Below are 19,621 nucleotides of genomic sequence, written 5' to 3' on the forward strand. Positions count from 1 at the left end.
TCTGGGGATCCGCCTTCTCTTAGATGTGCTCAGTTTACCCCTTGATCCTGCTGTGGTGAGCTCACACCTGCCAGGGGTGGGCCCATCCTGGGGGCTTGGTCCCCTCTCTCCCACGTTACCATCCTGGGCAGAGACGGCGGGATGGAGGGGGCAGCGCAGGGGGCCTCAAGAGCCCCGGGGAGCCCTGACGCCCGCCCTATCTCTCTCCTGCCCTCAGTTGTCAGCTCCACGCTTCCGCCCAGCACGCGCCCCAGCCCTGCCACGAGCTCGACACACACGCCAAGCAGGGCCTCGCTCACCACCCCAGGCACACCCCCCGGACCCACACCCCACTGTGGGGAGGAGTGCCTGTGGTCGCCATGGCTGGATGTCAGCCGTCCGGGACTGGGCATAGACAGCGGTGACTTCGACACGCTGGAAAACCTCCGTGCCCATGGGTACCGGGTCTGCCGTGCGCCCAGCGCCGTGGAGTGCCAAGCTGAGGATGCCCCGGGGGTGCCCCTCCGAGCCCTGGGCCAGCGCGTGGAGTGCAGCCCGACGGTGGGGCTGATCTGTTACAACAGGGACCAGCCCTCGGGGCACTGCGACAACTATCAGATCAGGATCCTGTGCTGCTCACCCAGGGCCTGCCCTCCAGGCAGCACAGCGACCTCTCCCCCTCCAGCCTTCAACACAACTGAAACCGGGCCCACGCCAGGAACCAGCGGGTTCACCTCTGTGCTGACGGGGAGCACAGCTTCCTCAGTCCCTGTCACCATGACTGGCCCAACCACTGTCCCTACAACGAGCATAACACCTGGCCCGGGTACCCCTACACCCATCTCAGGTACCTCTACACCTGGCCCAGGTAGCCCTACACCTGCCCCAGGTAGCCCTACACCTGCCCCAGGTACCTCTACCTCTGGCCCAGGAACACCTACACCTGGCCCAGGTACCCCTACACCTGCCCCAGGTACCTCTACCTCTGGCCCAGGAACCCCTACACCTGGCCCAGGTACCCCTACACCTGCCCCAGGTAGCCCTACACCTACCACAGGTACCTCTACCTCTGGCCCAGGTACCTCTACCTCTGGCCCAGGAACCCCTACACCTGCCCCAGGTACCTCTACCTCTGGCCCAGGAACCCCTACACCTGCCCCAGGTACCTCTACCTCTGGCCCAGGAACACCTACACCTGGCCCAGGTACCCCTACACCTGCCCCAGGTACCTCTACCTCTGGCCCAGGAACCCCTACACCTGGCCCAGGCACCCCTACACCTGTCCCAGGTAGCCCTACACCTGCCCCAGGTACCCCTACACCCGCCCCAGGTACCTCTACCTCTGGCCCAGGAACCCCTACACCTGCCCCAGGTACCTCTACCTCTGGCCCAGGTACCCCTACACCTGGCCCAGGTACCCCTACACCTGCCCCAGGTAGCCCTACACCTACCCCAAGTATCTCTACCTCTGGCCCAGGTACCTCTACCTCTGGCCCAGGAACCCCTACACCTGCCGCAGGTGCCTCTACCTCTGGCCCAGGTTCCCTTACACCTGTCCCAGGTACTTCCACAACTGTGAAAACAACCATCTGGACTCCCAGCACGACAGCAGTTTCAACAACAACCTCTGTGGTCCCAAGTAAGCCCACCTCACACGAGCCCAGCCCAGTCACCTGTTTACAAGAATCCTGCACGTGGACCAAGTGGATTGACGGCAGCTACCCCGGACCAGACAGAAACAGTGGCGATTTTGATACTTTTCAGAATCTGAGAGCCAAGGGATACAGATTCTGTGCCAAGCCCGTGAACGTGGAATGCCGGGCCGAGAGCTTCCCTGATACCCCGCTGCAGGCCCTAGGGCAGGACGTGATCTGTGACAAAACCGTGGGGCTGGTTTGCCTGAACAAAGACCAGCTGCCCCCCATCTGCTACAACTACGAAATACGGATCCTGTGCTGCGAGATGGTAGACACGTGCCTGAGAAGTACAACAGAGCCTTTCACACCTGAGAGCACACGACAGAGCAGCAGTGCCTGGACCCCAGGGGTGGTGTCGCCTTCCACACAGCACAGCACTGCCACCTCAGGACACACACCCACAGCCTCCAGCATCACATCTAGCTGGCACGGGCCAACACCACCCAGCCTCACGCCATGTCGGCCCCAGTGCTCCTGGTCCAAGTGGTTTGACGTGGACTTCCCGTCCCCCGGGCCCCACGGAGGAGACTTTGAGACCTACAGCAATATCCTCCGAAGCGGAGAAAAGATCTGCCGGCAACCTGAGTACATCAGCGACCTGCAGTGCCGAGCCCAGAACCACCCCGAGGTCAGCATCCAGAAGCTGGGCCAGGTGGTGGAGTGCAGGCCGGAGGTGGGCCTGGTGTGCAGGAACCAGGACCAGGGGGGCAAGTTCAGGATCTGCCTCAACTATGAGGTGCGTGTGCTCTGCTGTGAGCCCAAGAAAGACTGCCCTGTCAGCCCGATCACACTTCCCACCACCACCAGCGTGAGGGTCACCAGCCCCCCTGAGACCAGCTCCCATGGGGCCACGAGCAGCACCACCTCGGTGCAGCCAAGCAGCTCCAGCTCGGCTCCAACCACCAGTGCAACCTCTGTGCAGCCAAGCAGCTCCAGCTCAGCGCCAACCACCAGTGCAACCTCTGTGCAGCCAAGCAGCTCAGGCTCTGCTCCAACCACCAGTGCAACCTCTGTGCAGACAAGCAGCTCCAGCTCAACGCCAATACCCAGCACCACCTCGGTGCAGCCAAGCAGCTCCAGCTCAGCTCCAACCACCAGTGCAACCTCTGTGCAGTCCAGCAGCTCCAGCTCACCTCCAATATCCAGCACCATCTCTGTCCAGCCAAGCAGCTCCAGCTCATCACCAACCACCAGTACCACCTCTGTGCAGTCAAGCAGCTCCAGCTCAGCTCCAATACCCAGTACCACCTCTGTGCAGCCAAGCAGCTCAGGCTCTGCTCCAACCACCAGTGCAACCTCTGTGCAGCCAAGCAGCTCCAGCTCAACGCCAATATCCAGCACCAACTCTGTGCAGACAAGCAGCTCCAGCTCAGTGCCCACCACCAGCACCACCTCTGTGCAGCCAAGCAGCTCAGGCTCTGCTCCAACCACCAGTGCAACCTCTGTGCACACAAGCAGCTCCAGCTCAGCGCCCACCACCAGTGCAACCTCGACCTCTGTTCCTGGGTCCACCTCTTCCTCACGCAGCCCCACGCCGTGTCAGCCCCAGTGCTCCTGGTCCAAGTGGTTCGACGTGGACTTCCCGTCCCCCGGGCCCCACGGAGGAGACTTTGAGACCTACAGCAATATCCTCCGAAGCGGAGAAAAGATCTGCCGGCAACCTGAGTACATCAGCGACCTGCAGTGCCGAGCCCAGAACCACCCCGAGGTCAGCATCCAGAAGCTGGGCCAGGTGGTGGAGTGCAGGCCGGAGGTGGGCCTGGTGTGCAGGAACCAGGACCAGGGGGGCAAGTTCAGGATCTGCCTCAACTATGAGGTGCGTGTGCTCTGCTGTGAGCCCAAGAAAGACTGCCCTGTCAGCCCGATCACACTTCCCACCACCACCAGCGTGAGGGTCACCAGACCCCCTGAGACCAGCTCCCATGGGGCCACGAGCAGCACCACCTCGGTGCAGCCAAGCAGCTCCAGCTCGGCTCCAACCACCAGTGCAACCTCTGTGCAGCCAAGCAGCTCCAGCTCACCTCCAATATCCAGCACCACCTCTGTGCAGCCAAGCAGCTCCAGCTCAGTGCCAACCACTAGGGCAACCTCTGTGCAGTCAAGCAGCTCGAGCTCAGCTCCAATATCCAGTACCACCTCTGTGCAGCCAAGCAGCTCAGGCTCTGTTCCAACCACCAGTGCAACCTCTGTGCAGTCAAGCAGCTCCAGCTCAGCTCCAACCACCAGTGCAACCTCTGTGAGGTCAAGCAGCTCCAGCTCAACGCCAATACCCAGCACCATCTCTGTCCAGCCAAGCAGCACCAGCTCTGCTCCAACCACCAGTGCAACCTCTGTGCAGCCAAGCAGCTCAAGCTCACCTCCAATATCCAGCACCGTCTCTGTCCAGCCAAGCAGCTCCAGCTCAGTGCCCACCACCAGCACCACCTCTGTGCAGCCAAGCAGCTCCAGCTCGGTGCCAACCACCAGTGCAACCTCTGTGAGGTCAAGCAGCTCCAGCTCAACGCCAATACCCAGCACCACCTCGGTGCAGCCAAGCAGCTCCAGCTCGGCTCCAACCACCAGTGCAACCTCTGTGCAGCCAAGCAGCTCCAGCTCAACGCCAATACCCAGCACCATCTCTGTCCAGCCAAGCAGCTCCAGCTCTGCTCCAACCACCAGTGCAACCTCTGTGCAGCCAAGCAGCTCAAGCTCACCTCCAATATCCAGCACCATCTCTGTCCAGCCAAGCAGCTCCAGCTCATCACCAACCACCAGTACAACCTCTGTGCAGCCAAGCAGCTCCAGCTCAGCTCCAATATCCAGTACCACCTCTGTGCAGCCAAGCAGCTCAGGCTCTGCTCCAACCACCAGTGCAACCTCTGTGCAGCCAAGCAGCTCCAGCTCACCTCCAATATCCAGCACCATCTCTGTCCAGCCAAGCAGCTCCAGCTCATCACCAACCACCAGTACAACCTCTGTGCAGCCAAGCAGCTCCAGCTCAACGCCAATATCCACCACCATCTCTGTCCAGCCAAGCAGCTCCAGCTCAGCTCCAACCACCAGTACAACCTCTGTGCAGCCAAGCAGCTCCAGCTCAACGCCAATATCCAGCACCATCTCTGTCCAGCCAAGCAGCTCCAGCTCATCACCAACCACCAGTACAACCTCTGTGCAGCCAAGCAGCTCCAGCTCAACGCCAATACCCAGCACCACCTCTGTGCAGCCAAGCAGCTCCAGCTCTGCTCCAACCACCAGTGCAACCTCTGTGCAGCCAAGCAGCTCAAGCTCACCTCCAATATCCAGCACCATCTCTGTCCAGCCAAGCAGCTCCAGCTCATCACCAACCACCAGTACAACCTCTGTCCAGCCAAGCAGCTCCAGCTCATCACCAACCACCAGTACAACCTCTGTGCAGCCAAGCAGCTCCAGCTCACCTCCAATATCCAGCACCACCTCTGTGCAGCCAAGCAGCTCAGGCTCTGCTCCAACCACCAGTGCAACCTCTGTGCAGCCAAGCAGCTCCAGCTCAACGCCAATATCCAGCACCATCTCTGTCCAGCCAAGCAGCTCCAGCTCATCACCAACCACCAGTACAACCTCTGTGCAGCCAAGCAGCTCAGGCTCTGCTCCAACCACCAGTGCAACCTCTGTGCACACAAGCAGCTCCAGCTCAGCGCCCACCACCAGTGCAACCTCGACCTCTGTTCCTGGGTCCACCTCTTCCTCACGCAGCCCCACGCCGTGTCAGCCCCAGTGCTCCTGGTCCAAGTGGTTCGACGTGGACTTCCCGTCCCCCGGGCCCCACGGAGGAGACTTTGAGACCTACAGCAATATCCTCCGAAGCGGAGAAAAGATCTGCCGGCAACCTGAGTACATCAGCGACCTGCAGTGCCGAGCCCAGAACCACCCCGAGGTCAGCATCCAGAAGCTGGGCCAGGTGGTGGAGTGCAGGCCGGAGGTGGGCCTGGTGTGCAGGAACCAGGACCAGGGGGGCAAGTTCAGGATCTGCCTCAACTATGAGGTGCGTGTGCTCTGCTGTGAGCCCAAGAAAGACTGCCCTGTCAGCCCGATCACACTTCCCACCACCACCAGCGTGAGGGTCACCAGCCCCCCTGAGACCAGCTCCCATGGGGCCACGAGCAGCACCACCTCGGTGCAGCCAAGCAGCTCCAGCTCGGCTCCAACCACCAGTGCAACCTCTGTGCAGCCAAGCAGCTCCAGCTCACCTCCAATATCCAGCACCACCTCTGTGCAGCCAAGCAGCTCCAGCTCAGCGCCAACCACTAGGGCAACCTCTGTGCAGTCAAGCAGCTCGAGCTCAGCTCCAATATCCAGTACCACCTCTGTGCAGCCAAGCAGCTCAGGCTCTGTTCCAACCACCAGTGCAACCTCTGTGCAGTCAAGCAGCTCCAGCTCAGCTCCAACCACCAGTGCAACCTCTGTGAGGTCAAGCAGCTCCAGCTCAACACCAATACCCAGCACCATCTCTGTCCAGCCAAGCAGCTCCAGCTCTGCTCCAACCACCAGTGCAACCTCTGTGCAGCCAAGCAGCTCAAGCTCACCTCCAATATCCAGCACCATCTCTGTCCAGCCAAGCAGCTCCAGCTCAGTGCCCACCACCAGCACCACCTCTGTGCAGCCAAGCAGCTCAGGCTCTGTTCCAACCACCAGTGCAACCTCTGTGAGGTCAAGCAGCTCCAGCTCAACGCCAATACCCAGCACCACCTCGGTGCAGCCAAGCAGCTCCAGCTCGGCTCCAACCACCAGTGCAACCTCTGTGCAGCCAAGCAGCTCCAGCTCAACGCCAATACCCAGCACCACCTCTGTGCAGCCAAGCAGCTCCAGCTCTGCTCCAACCACCAGTGCTACCTCTGTGCAGCCAAGCAGCTCAAGCTCAACGCCAATATCCAGCACCATCTCTGTCCAGCCAAGCAGCTCCAGCTCATCACCAACCACCAGTACAACCTCTGTGCAGCCAAGCAGCTCAGGCTCTGCTCCAACCACCAGTGCAACCTCTGTGCACACAAGCAGCTCCAGCTCAGCGCCCACCACCAGTGCAACCTCGACCTCTGTTCCTGGGTCCACCTCTTCCTCACGCAGCCCCACGCCGTGTCAGCCCCAGTGCTCCTGGTCCAAGTGGTTCGACGTGGACTTCCCGTCCCCCGGGCCCCACGGAGGAGACTTTGAGACCTACAGCAATATCCTCCGAAGCGGAGAAAAGATCTGCCGGCAACCTGAGTACATCAGCGACCTGCAGTGCCGAGCCCAGAACCACCCCGAGGTCAGCATCCAGAAGCTGGGCCAGGTGGTAGAGTGCAGGCCGGAGGTGGGCCTGGTGTGCAGGAACCAGGACCAGGGGGGCAAGTTCAGGATCTGCCTCAACTATGAGGTGCGTGTGCTCTGCTGTGAGCCCAAGAAAGACTGCCCTGTCAGCCCGATCACACTTCCCACCACCACCAGCGTGAGGGTCACCAGCCCCCCTGAGACCAGCTCCCATGGGGCCACGAGCAGCACCACCTCGGTGCAGCCAAGCAGCTCCAGCTCACCTCCAATATCCAGCACCACCTCTGTGCAGCCAAGCAGCTCCAGCTCAGCGCCAACCACCAGTGCAACCTCTGTGAGGTCAAGCAGCTCCAGCTCAACGCCAATACCCAGCACCATCTCTGTCCAGCCAAGCAGCTCCAGCTCGGCTCCAACCACCAGTGCAACCTCTGTGCAGCCAAGCAGCTCAAGCTCACCTCCAATATCCAGCACCACTTCTGTGCAGCCAAGCAGCTCCAGCTCAGCGCCAACCACCAGTGCAACCTCTGTGCAGTCAAGTAGCTCCAGCTCAGCTCCAATATCCAGTACCACCTCTGTGCAGCCAAGCAGCTCAGGCTCTGTTTCAACCACCAGTGCAACCTCTGTGCAGACAAGCAGCTCCAGCTCACCTCCAATATCCAGCACAATCTCTGTCCAGCCAAGCAGCTCCAGCTCAGTGCCCACCACCAGTGCAACCTCTGTGCAGCCAAGCAGCTCCAGCTCAGCTCCAACCACCAGTGCAACCTCTGTGCAGACAAGCAGCTCCAGCTCAACGCCAATACCCAGCACCACCTCGGTGCAGCCAAGCAGCTCCAGCTCTGCTCCAACCACCAGTGCAACCTCTGTGCACACAAGCAGCTCCAGCTCACCTCCAATATCCAGCACCATCTCTGTCCAGCCAAGCAGCTCCAGCTCATCACCAACCACCAGTACCACCTCTGTGCAGCCAAGCAGCTCAGGCTCTGCTCCAACCACCAGTGCAACCTCTGTGCAGCCAAGCAGCTCCAGCTCACCTCCAATATCCAGCACCACCTCTGTGCAGCCAAGCAGCTCCAGCTCAGCGCCAACCACTAGGGGAACCTCTGTGCAGTCAAGCAGCTCGAGCTCAGCTCCAATATCCAGTACCACCTCTGTGCAGCCAAGCAGCTCAGGCTCTGTTCCAACCACCAGTGCAACCTCTGTGCAGTCAAGCAGCTCCAGCTCTGCTCCAACCACCAGTGCAACCTCTGTGAGGTCAAGCAGCTCCAGCTCAACGCCAATACCCAGCACCATCTCTGTCCAGCCAAGCAGCTCCAGCTCTGCTCCAACCACCAGTACAACCTCTGTGCAGCCAAGCAGCTCCAGCTCAACGCCAATACCCAGCACCACCTCTGTGCAGCCAAGCAGCTCCAGCTCTGCTCCAACCACCAGTGCAACCTCTGTGCAGCCAAGCAGCTCAAGCTCACCTCCAATATCCAGCACCATCTCTGTCCAGCCAAGCAGCTCCAGCTCATCACCAACCACCAGTACAACCTCTGTGCAGCCAAGCAGCTCAGGCTCTGCTCCAACCACCAGTGCAACCTCTGTGCACACAAGCAGCTCCAGCTCAGCGCCCACCACCAGTGCAACCTCGACCTCTGTTCCTGGGTCCACCTCTTCCTCACGCAGCCCCACGCCGTGTCAGCCCCAGTGCTCCTGGTCCAAGTGGTTCGACGTGGACTTCCCGTCCCCCGGGCCCCACGGAGGAGACTTTGAGACCTACAGCAATATCCTCCGAAGCGGAGAAAAGATCTGCCGGCAACCTGAGTACATCAGCGACCTGCAGTGCCGAGCCCAGAACCACCCCGAGGTCAGCATCCAGAAGCTGGGCCAGGTGGTAGAGTGCAGGCCGGAGGTGGGCCTGGTGTGCAGGAACCAGGACCAGGGGGGCAAGTTCAGGATCTGCCTCAACTATGAGGTGCGTGTGCTCTGCTGTGAGCCCAAGAAAGACTGCCCTGTCAGCCCGATCACACTTCCCACCACCACCAGCGTGAGGGTCACCAGCCCCCCTGAGACCAGCTCCCATGGGGCCACGAGCAGCACCACCTCGGTGCAGCCAAGCAGCTCCAGCTCGGCTCCAACCACCAGTGCAACCTCTGTGAGGTCAAGCAGCTCCAGCTCAGCTCCAATACCCAGTACCACCTCTGTGCAGCCAAGCAGCTCCAGCTCACCTCCAATATCCAGCACCACCTCTGTGCAGCCAAGCAGCTCAGGCTCTGCTCCAACCACCAGTGCAACCTCTGTGCAGTCAAGCAGCTCCAGCTCACCTCCAATATCCAGCACCATCTCTGTGCAGACAAGCAGCTCCAGCTCAGTGCCCACCACCAGTACCACCTCTGTGCAGCCAAGCAGCTCAGGCTCTGTTCCAACCACCAGTGCAACCTCTGTGCAGCCAAGCCGCTCCCCCTCGTCTCCTTTTACCCCGCCCTTGTCTCCCCATGAGCCCACGGTTACTCAGTCTCTGGCGACATCCACCAGCTCCCCATCACCCTCCAGCCAGACTTGCTATTGCAGCGTGTCCGACAGGCTGTACCCCGCAGGTGGGTGATCTGCCTGGTGTGTGACGTGTGCTTATGTGCCTGCCGGTGCTGTTGTGTTCTTGAAGGCTGTGTGTCTGATGGGAGTCCGAGGGGCTGGGCTCTGCCTGCAGGACCCACGAAGGCATCTGTGAGGGTTTGCGATTCCTATCTGGGTGGAAGGCCCCCTGCCAGTCCCACCCAGCTGGTACACCCAGTGTACCAGCAGCCTGGTTGGATCCCTCTCAGTGTGGTCCTGGCGAAAGCCCCGCCTAGGCGTCAGCTGCTGGCCTGGGAGCTCCCACCTGCTTCTTCCTGTTCCAGGATCCATCATTTACGAAGAGACCGACCTCTCGGGCCACTGCTACTACGCCGTGTGCAGCCTGGCCTGCCGCGTGGTCAGGCGGACAGACCTGAGTTGTCCCACCAGCAGGCCGCCTCCCGCCTCGTCCACGCCCCGACCCGGGTCCTCCCCCTCCTCCCACGTCCCTCAGCATGGATGCCCCAATGCCGTCCCCCCAAGAATGGTAATCTCGCCTTTCCTGCCCTTCGCAGGGGCTCAGGGGCCCGTGCAGGGGTGCTCGGCCTCTTTCCAATTGTGCTGTGGGGTCAAGTGCGGCTGAAGGTCACAGGCCCTGGGCCGATGCAGGCTGACCATAGGCTGACCTTGGGAAGAGGCCATTGGTGCTCTTCCAGAACTGCTGGCAGGGCCGGGGGGTGGGGTGACAGGGGCGTGGCTCCTGAGGTCCCATGGGGCCAGAGGGGCGGGAACAGCCACGGCACGGAGACGGGGAGTCCAGGCCTGGGGGACGCCATGGAAATGGGCAGATCGGGGAGGAGGCGGCCCAGAGACCCTCCTGCCAGCGCAGCCCCCAGGGGCGGCGGGGATGGGGGAGGAGGGTCTTTTCTGGGGGAGACCCAGGCCAGCGCTGAGCCCCAAGGGGCCAGGGGTTGGCAGCCAGTGGGGGTAGGGGCAGGGCCCTGCAGCTGACTTTGCTTCCACAGAAGGGTGAAACCTGGCCGATGCCCAACTGCACCGAGGCCTCCTGCGAGGGCAACGGTGTCATCTCCGTGCGTCCGCGCCACTGCCCGAAGGTGCAGAAGCCAACGTGTGCCAATGGCTACCCCGCGGTGAAGGTGGCCAAGCCAGAGGGCTGCTGCCAGGACTACCAGTGCCAGTGTGAGCCGGCACACTGGGCGGGTGGGCGCCGGGTGGCCGGGGCCGGAACTGTGCTGGAGTGGCGGGGTCGGGCGGGACTCCCCAGGACAGAAGCGGGCAGCAGCGGGGGCGCCCCGTGGAGCCCTGCTGGTGCTCTGAGCCCTGGGGCGGGGCAGGGGGTCTGCTCCCACCTCTCGGCCACATCAAGCTCCTGCTGGACGGCGTTCTGTGTGGCTGCTGGCGTGTGGGTCCTGGTGCCAGGGTGGGTGCTGGCTCCCTGGGCGCTGGGACCCGCGCCCGGGGGAGCCCGCGGGGGTGCCCGTGGTGCGGCCCTTGAAGGTGGCTCCTGCCCGCAGGCGTGTGCAGCGGCTGGGGCGACCCGCACTACATCACCTTCGACGGCACCTACTACACCTTCCTGGACAACTGCACCTACGTGCTGGTGCAGCAGATCGTGCCCGTGTACGGGCACTTCCGGGTGCTGGTGGACAACTACTTCTGCGGCGCCGAGGACGGGCTGTCCTGCCCGCAGTCCATCATTGTCGAGTACCAGCAGGACCGCGTGGTGCTGACCCGCAGGCCCGTCCGAGGGGTGATGACCAACCAGGTGGGGCCCCCCGGGCCGCCCCGCGCGCCCCAGCCGGGCCGGGGCGCCGGCCGCGGCTGACCGCCCCCCCGCCCCCGCCGTCTCCCCGTCCAGATCATCTTCAACAACGAGGTGGTGAGCCCCGGCTTCCGGAAAGACGGCATCGTCGTCTCCCAAGTCGGCATCAAGATGTACGTGGCCATCCCTGAGATCGGCGTCCAGGTCATGTTCAGCGGCCTCATCTTCTCGGTGGAGGTGCCTTTCAGCAAGTTCGCCAACAACACGGAGGGGCAGTGCGGTGAGCGTCCTGCCGCGGCCCCGCCCGGCTCTCTGCACCCGGGCCCTCTCCCTGGTCATCGACCGTGGCCGAGAGGCTCCGGCGTGAGAAGGGTGGGCCTGGGGCGTGTCCCTCCGCATCCGCGTTCTCGGCCGGGGCCGAGGCCGCCTGCGACTCTGCTGCACCAAGATCGCGCGGCCACAGGCACAGGGGCCTGGCCCTGTGACCCACACCTGAGGCCCACACCTCCTGGGGAGCTGCCCCTGGGCCCGGCTTCCTGCAGGGAGAAGGAGGCCCAGAGAGGTCAGGGGCCGTCCCATGGCCACGCAGCACCGGCTGCCCAGAGATATGGGGGCTGACCCCCAGCTCAGGGATGCTGCACCTGGAGGGGGGGGCAGGTGCCTCTGTGGTTCCCGTGCCTGACCGCCCCCCCCCCACGCCCCAGGCACCTGCACCAATGACCAGAAGGACGAGTGTCGCCTGCCTGGGGGCGCCGTGGTGGCTTCCTGCTCTGACATGTCCAGCCACTGGAAGGTGACCCTCCCTGGCCAGCCACCCTGCCACGCGCCTCCCCCAAGGCCCACTGTGGTGGAGCCCACGACTCCGCCCACCTCGTGCCCACCTTCGCCAATCTGCCAGCTGATTCTGAGCGAGTGAGTTTCCTGGGCAGGGGCTGGGATTGGGTGAGGGGGTGGGGCGAGTAGTCCTGCAGGCCCCACCCTTCAGGGGGACGGGGGAGGCGGGCTTGCAGGGGCTGCCCAGGGAGCCGGAGTCTCAGCGGCTGGGGCTGGTGCAGGGAGGTCCCCGCCTACGTCCTCAGGCAGAGGCAGCAGCCAGTGTGGCGGGCGGGAGACGGGGGCAGTTGCAGAAAGAAAACTGTGTTGCCGCCAGACGCCTGCCCCACTGCACACAGATCACCCCTGAAGCCGGGTCGCCTGGCACAACGTGGTGGTTCTAGCCAGGCCCCTCCCTTGGGGAAGCCCGCGGCCCCACGGCAGAGCCGCCCCCGAGCGTGTGTCCCTGGGCCGCAGGGTCTTTGCGCCGTGCCACGCGGAGATCCCCCCGTGGCCGTTCTTCCAAGGCTGCGTCTTCGACCACTGCCACATGCCTGACACAGACGTGCTGTGCTCTGGCCTGGAGCTGTACGCCGCGCTCTGTGCCTCCCTGGGCGTGTGCATCGACTGGAGGGGCCGGACCAACCACACGTGCCGTGAGTGCTTCTCCCCGGCTCGGAGAGCCCCTCCTGTGGGGCAGGGGCCGTCAGCATGTGGCCAGGGGACAGGCACGCTGGGCAATCAGTGGGTGGGCTTGGGTGGTCACGGTGGGCTTCTGGGGGGAGGAGGGCTGAGTCCAGGACAGAGTGCATGTGTTTCCTGGAGAGAAAAGAGCCGCCACCCGGGTCAGAGGGCCTGGGTCCAGGGTGCAGGGTGGCAGGCGAGGGCTCCGACATGCCAGCTGCTGCAGGGCACAGAGCAGGCACCTGGCTCAAAGAGCTCCCTGGCCGACCCAGCCTGGGCTTTGCTGCGGTGCTCCCCTGCCCCCGCCCCGGCTCAGGTGTGCTCTGTCCTCCGTGCAGCCTTCCCCTGCCCCGCTGACACCGTGTACCAGCCCTGCGGCCCGTCTAACCCCCCCTACTGTTACATGAGCAACAGCGCCAACGCACTGTAAGCACCTGCCCTCACCGCCCACCCCCACCCCCCGCGCCGTTCCCCAGCTGCTCCGGCTCCAGCTCCGGAGGGGCCACAGCTTACCCTCGGCTCCCTGCAGGGCCCTTCCGGAGGCCGGTTCCATCACGGAAGGCTGCTTCTGCCCCCAGGGCACAATGCGCTTCAGCACGGGCTCCGAGGTCTGCGTGCCGGCCGACTGCTCCTGTACGTTCAGGGCTGGGCTCGGGCTGGCAGGGCGCGTCCTGCATGCTAGCGCCAGGACCAGCTGCCCCCTCGGGGTCTGCGCATCTCAGCCAGACCCCAGGGCTTTTGCTGCGGCCTGGGACCGCCCCGGCCCCGACACCGGGCCGGCCCGGGACGGGCTGGGGCTGTGCTGCCCGGCAGTGACCCTTCCCCTTTCCCTCCAGGGTGCCTGGGCCCCCACGGGGAGCCTGTGGAGGTGAGTGTGGCTCCTTGGGGGGCTGGGGCCTCCGAGGAGGGGCCGGGAGGAGGATGGGCTTCCCCAGCAAGATGCAGGAGGTCGCCGGGAGCCGTGCGGGGTGGTGAGGGGGCTGGCTGGGCCTGTCCTCCATATGCCCGTCCACCTGCTCTGCTCGGACACTGAAGGCGGCGGTGGCGGCGGGGGGGGGGCCTCTGGTCCCCTGACCTCCCACGCCTCCTGGCCCCACCAGCCCACAGCCACACCCGGCTTGCGAAGACCCCCTGCAGCCCTAGGCCACTGGCTCCCTGCCCCGCCCGCCGGCACGGCCGCCCCGGGACAGGCAGGTGACCGAGGGCTCGGGGCTCACATGTCCTTCCACTCACAGCCTGGCCACACCGTCAGCTTCGACTGCCAGGAGTGCTCCTGTGATGGCCACACACGGACAGTGAGCTGCCGGAGCCAGACCTGCCCCCTGCCCCCTGCCTGCCAGGAGCCCGGCCTCGTGCCTGTGCCCGAGGCCCTGCAGAGCGGCCAGTGCTGTCCCCAGTACAGCTGCGGTAAGCCCCAGGCTTTGGGCGGGCCAGCTTTGCCCTGAAGGGTCCCGAGGTGCTGGCCCCGGGGGCACAACCTCCCCCTCTGTGGCCTCGTCGGCTGACCCCCAGCAAGAAGGCGTGTGGAGGTCAGGGGGCTCCTGTGCCCAGGCTGCCCGGAAGCCTCACCCCTAGAGGCAGTGAGCAGCACCCCCAGAGCCCACCACCTGCCTGCTGGTGGTCAGCCTTCCTGGAGAGCCTTGGGGGCCACTCTTGGGCTGGGGTGGGAGGCAAGAGCCCTGACACCCCTCCCGTCGCATGCAGCCTGCAACAGCACACGCTGCCCAGTGCCCGTGGAATGTCCTGAGGGCTCCCACCTCGTCCTGACCTATGAGGAGGGGGCCTGCTGCCCGAGCTACAGCTGCAGTGAGTGTCTGGCGGGGGAGGAGCACGGGCCTGGGAGCTGGACCTGGGGACGGGCGGTGGCGGGGGCCGGGCACCAAGCGCGGGTCTGCAGGTCTGATCTCTCCCCGTGCAGACTGGACCTCCTGCAGCGTCAACGGTACCCTGTACCAGGTAAGAACCACCCAAGGCCAGGCCCTCGTGGTGTACAGGGACCGGAGTGCCCTGTGCTGCCAGCTTCTCCCGAGGCTGGGCTCCCGTGGACCCGGGCGGCCTTTGGAAAAGCTGTGGGCTCTCCTGGGACCACGATCCCTGTCCTGAGAGGGACGAGGCCCTCAGCCTTGGTTTTCTGGGCCGCGTCCTCTGGAGCAGGGGACCTTCCTGCAGGCACAGCCTGGGGGCTCAGCCCCAAGTCCAGGACCACCGCCAGGAGGCATGGCAGAGGGTCACCGCAGGGGGACGGGTCAGCCTGGCAGGGCCAGGCCTGGAGGGGACGTCCTGGAGGGCTGGGCCGCCAGGCTCCTCCCGGCTCCCTCACACGCCACCCAACTCCCAGCCCGGGGCTGTGGTCTCCTCGACCCTGTGTGAAACCTGCCGATGTGAGGTGCCTGGGGGCCCCGAGTCAGACACGTTCGCGATCAGCTGTGAGACCCAGATCTGCAGCACCTACTGCCCCGTGGTGAGTGCCCTCCCCTGCGCCCTCCCCCGGCTGCAGCCTGCCAGCGCCCGCCCGCCGGGGCTCAGGCCTCACGCCCCCCTCCCCCCAGGGCTTCGAGTACCAGGAACGGCAAGGGCAGTGCTGTGGGTTCTGCAAGCAGGTGGCCTGTGTTACAAACACCAGCGACAGCTCCGTCCACCTCTTCTACGTGAGTGGCGGCCACAGGGCCCAGGCAGAGGGCTTCCGGGCCTAGGGTGGGTTCTGGGTGGGTTAGACCCTGGGCTCCAGGAAGGCCAGCCCCAGCCCTGCACAGAAGGCTGGGACACCGACAGCGGGGCGCCATGCGGGCAGCGTCCTAGGGAGCCGTCAGTGCCAATGCGAGGCACGTGCAGGGCAGGGGCTGGGGGAGCCCGCAGCCGGGGCTGACGGACGGACGGACGGACAGACACAGCCCTCACCTGCCGGCGGGCCTCCTTGCAGCCCGGCGAGTCCTGGTCAGACCCAGGGAACCGCTGCGTGACACACGAGTGTGAGAAGCACCAGGAGGGGCTGGTGGTGGTGACCACGAGGAAGGCATGTCCCCCCCTCACCTGCGCTAAGGTGAGTCCCGGGAGAGGACAGCGCGGGGGGCGGGGGAGGCCCGGGCGGAGTGGCCCTGCCCTCGCGCACCGGCCAGGCCCGCACCCGGCCTGCGTGCCCGCCTGGGCTGCTCCAGCGCTGACAGCGCCCTTTCTTGGCGCAGGACCAGGCTCAGCTGAGCAAGGATGGCTGCTGCCTGTTCTGTCCCCCGTCGAACCAAAGCAGTGAGTGGGCGTGTCTACGGGGGGGGGGCACGGAGTCCCACTGCCCCCGAGGCCCCGGGGGGCCAGGCCGGCGCTGACCTTGGCACCCCCCTGCCCCCGGCATGTTCCTCCCCAGGCTGCGCTGTGTACCACCAGCACCAGGTCCTCCAGCAGCAGAGCTGCCGCTCCGCGGGGCCCGTGCGCCTCACCTACTGCCAGGGCAACTGCGGGGACACCGCCTCCATGTAAGTGAGCCCTGGCTCAGCCGGCGCAGACCAGCCCCCACCCGACCCACAGAGGGTTCTGCTTGGGGAGGCGCAGCGGGGCCCGCCCAGGGCTCAGGCCAGTGGATGAGGGTGGGGGGCTGGGCTGAGGGTCCAGGGACAGTGGCTCCCACCCAGCCCATCTGGAATCACGCTCTTCCGTTTACTGAGGCTCTGAGCTCAGGGTCCCCGTTGGTGACTTGCTGGTCAACTGGTTGGTGAGAGCCCCTCGTCCCCCCTCCCTTGCCCTTGGCGGGGGGGCTTGGAACGAGCCACAGGGGCACCAGCACGTGACCAGCACGTGGGGCCAGCATCAAACACCGTCTGTGTGCCCCCAGCACGGGTGGTGCGACGGTGCCGTCCGGGTGAGGCCGGGTGGCTGCGTGGCACTGGCGCTGAGTGGGCTCTGCCCCCAGGTACTCCCCGGAGGCCAACGCCGTAGAGCACAGGTGCAAGTGCTGCCAGGAGCTGCAGGTGGCCCTGAGAAACGTGACCCTGCACTGCCCCGACGGCTCCAGCCGGGCCTTCAGCTACACCGAGGTAGAGAAGTGTGGCTGCGTGGGCCAGCGGTGCGACTCCCACGGCGACCTCAGCCTCTCAGAGGAGGAGGCGCCCCAGCTCAGCCGGGATGCTGGGCACGGGCTCTGGAGGACAGGGGCCCCGCAGCCCCGGCCTCTCCAGTAGAGCCGGCGGACGCAGCCCTGCCCTCGGGCCCTCCCTCCTGGACACACTGACGAGAGCGTCTGTGTGGTCTCTGCAAATCTCAGCTTCCAAGGCCAGTGGCCCCTGAGTCCCCGGTCCAGGTGACTGAATCTAAGATGCACTGTCCACCCACCCGGTCCCTCTCCAGGGTCCAGGGGCCCAGCCTGGGCATCCAGCTCCCTCTTGCCAGGCCTCACCGTCACAGAAGGGTCTGCTCCACCGCGGTCCCGCGGACGTGGCCATGGACTGCTCGGCCGGCCACCTGGAGGCTGGGCCTCAGGAAAGGGCCTTCGATTTTGTCAATAAACTTGGAGCATTTTGCAGCTTGTGGACCCCGAGTGGTTTTTAAGCTTGTCCATAAAACTCAGGAGTGGGGTGCAGGGCGGGGGCGGCGCAGGACCGCTTGGGGAGGCCCGTTGCCTCGTCCTTGCGAGTGCAGATGACAGGGGGTGTGCTCGGGAGGATGGGGCCCGCGGGGCCCGCCAGGGCTTCAAGGCCTGGATCCATCCGGCCGAGCAGAAGACAGCAGGGGGCGCTCTTCTTTGCACCAACCTCCGTGCTCATCACCTCCAAGCAAGCTTGGCGTGGGGCGGGCAGGCGAGCCTGCGTGTGCGGGCGCATGCACACTCAGGCCCAGGGAAGACCCAGTCCCCAGGAATCCTCCTGCCGCCCCCCGCCACGGCCCCTGACTCTTGCCCTGAGAACCTCCACGATTGAGCCCAGCCCCCTCTTCCTTGGAGGCCCGGGAACCCCCAACCTGCCCTGTGACACAGCGGCCTCAGGCTGGGCCCAGCCCGTGGCAGCACTGGGACAGCAAGCGGGGCTGGCCCTGTGCCCCAGGGCCTGGCCAGGGATCTCCAGGGCAGGGGCTGTGGGGACATGCCTCCCCAGGTGTGGAGGCAGCCCACTGCCCAGCAGGGCAGCAGAGAGTGGTGGGACGGGTCCAGCCCGGCAGTGCCCAGGGGCGTCCCAAACTCCCCACGCCTGACTGTGGGAGGGGCCCCCAGAGCAGAGGAGCCCACAGGGCCAGGCGCCAGCCAGCTGACCTGAGCCACAGCTGGGAGGGAAGGGGGCGCTGGACAGTGCTGGGCTCAGGGTCCGGCTGGGCTTCCCCCCGACCCCACTGCTGGGCCAGAGGGCTTCAGGGACTTGTGAACACCAGGCAGTGGGCTCGAGGGGCCGGGCATGGATGCAGGGCAGGGGGCAGACGCCCACCACCTGTCCTCCAGGACAATACGAGGGGGTGGGCCCCTCACAGCACAAAGGGAACCGAGTCCTGGGGAGGGCAGCTGGCTGGAGGTCAGCTGTGGGGACACAGGAAGCTGAGTCCCTGGCTCCTGGATTTGACACCTGCTGCGTCCACTCATGCTGCTTCTGTTACAAGAACCAGGCCCAGGCTGAGCCAGGTCTGGGACCTGGCTGCAGTCCCTGAGGCCCTCACAAGGCGGCAGCACAATGGTCCCACCGCCTCCAGCTTGGGCCTGGGGCTCAGGAAGCAGGGTCAGGGGTCTCAAGGGTCAAGGGAGGGACCCACCCTTTACAGCAACGCACCCCCCTGGCTGGCGTGCCCCCTCCCGCCGCTGCCTGCCGCATCCTGACCAGCAAGCGCCAGGTGCCATGGGCCCAGCCCCCAGGGCTGCCTGACCCAGATGCTGGCTCCAGCCACGTGGGCAGAGACCAGGTAGGGGCCAAGGGGCTCCCGCAGTCATGACCCCATGACCCCTTGGGCCCAGGAGATGGCCTGACTGGGAGGTGGACGGACGCAGCCGGGGGCAGGTACGGGGAACTCGCTGTGGCCCCCATGGGATGCCTTCTTGGGAGCAGGAAGTTCCTGGCCACATCTTGCTGGGAGCCGCTGCCCCAGTGACCCGCTGCCCCCACAGCCGCAGGCGGCAGCCTAATCAGCGCCACTGCCCCACGGGGGGGATTGGGTGTCTGAGGGAGCCTCCTCTTCCTCCTGGGCTGGGTGCCCTCACTTGGGTGACTAATCCCTTACCCCCCGCGGAGCACACGCCCCTCCCCTGCCTGGAACCAAGACCCGGCAGCAGGAGTAAGCAGAGAGCGGGTCCCTGCTGCCCCCTGGACCCGCAGCCTGGCCGGTTACGCCAGGAGGGCTGCAGGGGCGGGCATGGGCCCTCTGCCCGCAGGGCAGCTCCTCCAGCCAGCGCGTGCCCCCCACCCCCCAATGCTGGGAGAGAAGGGGACGACTTGTCACCACCGGGGTGGACACTCAGGGTCAGAAGAGGTCCCGGGGCCAGGGCTGGCCTGGGCAGCTCCCACCCCACCACTTGTGGCCCCTGGAGCCTGGCCTTGGCAGGCCATCCCTTCAGGGGCTCGATGAGGTGTTTGTGGCTCTGGGTCCTGCCCCAGTCGACGGGAAGGGGTGTCCCACCTCGTGCTGGGGGCGCCCAGACCGAGGGCAGCTCCTGCCCAGATACAGCGCTGGGGGCTCCTGGAAACAGGGAAGGGGATGGCGGGGGCCCGGGCGCTGGGGAGCCTGTGACCGGGGTGGGCAGGCCGGGTTGCAGCCCCCCAACCTCTGCCCCCAGCACGCTCACCCCACCCAGGGACACTCAGAACCCGGCCAGGGCCCCCCCGGCCCCGCCCCCAGGAGAGGGTCGCTTGGTCTCAGGCCAGAGGAGGCTCCCGCGGCCAGCCTGGCCCTGGGCACACGCAGGCCACAG

At 65.3% G+C, this 19,621-nt stretch overlaps 1 protein-coding gene across 2 annotated transcripts in view; it reads left to right on the forward strand.

Moving 5' to 3' along the window:
- MUC5AC (mucin 5AC, oligomeric mucus/gel-forming) overlaps window positions 1–17,260 on the forward strand; it is a 30,747-nt gene extending 13,487 nt beyond the window's left edge. The window contains exons 31-50 of one of the 2 annotated variants that reach the window (XM_085010421.1): window positions 218–826; window positions 1,541–9,514; window positions 9,815–10,017; window positions 10,496–10,670; window positions 11,006–11,256; window positions 11,350–11,533; window positions 11,958–12,165; window positions 12,544–12,722; window positions 13,089–13,176; window positions 13,280–13,383; window positions 13,587–13,618; window positions 13,986–14,157; window positions 14,455–14,556; window positions 14,669–14,706; window positions 15,089–15,211; window positions 15,300–15,398; window positions 15,671–15,790; window positions 15,933–15,993; window positions 16,109–16,217; window positions 16,652–17,260. In XM_085010421.1, the coding sequence (XP_084866547.1) occupies window positions 218–826; window positions 1,541–9,514; window positions 9,815–10,017; window positions 10,496–10,670; window positions 11,006–11,256; window positions 11,350–11,533; window positions 11,958–12,165; window positions 12,544–12,722; window positions 13,089–13,176; window positions 13,280–13,383; window positions 13,587–13,618; window positions 13,986–14,157; window positions 14,455–14,556; window positions 14,669–14,706; window positions 15,089–15,211; window positions 15,300–15,398; window positions 15,671–15,790; window positions 15,933–15,993; window positions 16,109–16,217; window positions 16,652–16,919 (11,099 nt within the window). In that variant the 3' untranslated portion in view covers window positions 16,920–17,260. Of the gene's footprint in view, window positions 1–217; window positions 9,515–9,814; window positions 10,018–10,495; window positions 10,671–11,005; window positions 11,257–11,349; window positions 11,534–11,957; window positions 12,166–12,543; window positions 12,723–13,088; window positions 13,177–13,279; window positions 13,384–13,586; window positions 13,619–13,985; window positions 14,158–14,454; window positions 14,557–14,668; window positions 14,707–15,088; window positions 15,212–15,299; window positions 15,399–15,670; window positions 15,791–15,932; window positions 15,994–16,108; window positions 16,218–16,651 lie in introns of both variants that reach the window. The other variant, XM_021082583.2, reaches the window with a different exon arrangement.
- Window positions 17,261–19,621: the final 2,361 nt, after the last annotated feature.

This window comes from Sus scrofa, chromosome 2, assembly GCF_054392235.1.
Source record: "Sus scrofa isolate SSC_HxYL_T2T_F1_AM1 chromosome 2, Sscrofa_HxYL_maternal_Yorkshire_Landrace_v2.0, whole genome shotgun sequence".
Lineage (NCBI taxonomy): Eukaryota > Metazoa > Chordata > Mammalia > Artiodactyla > Suidae > Sus > Sus scrofa.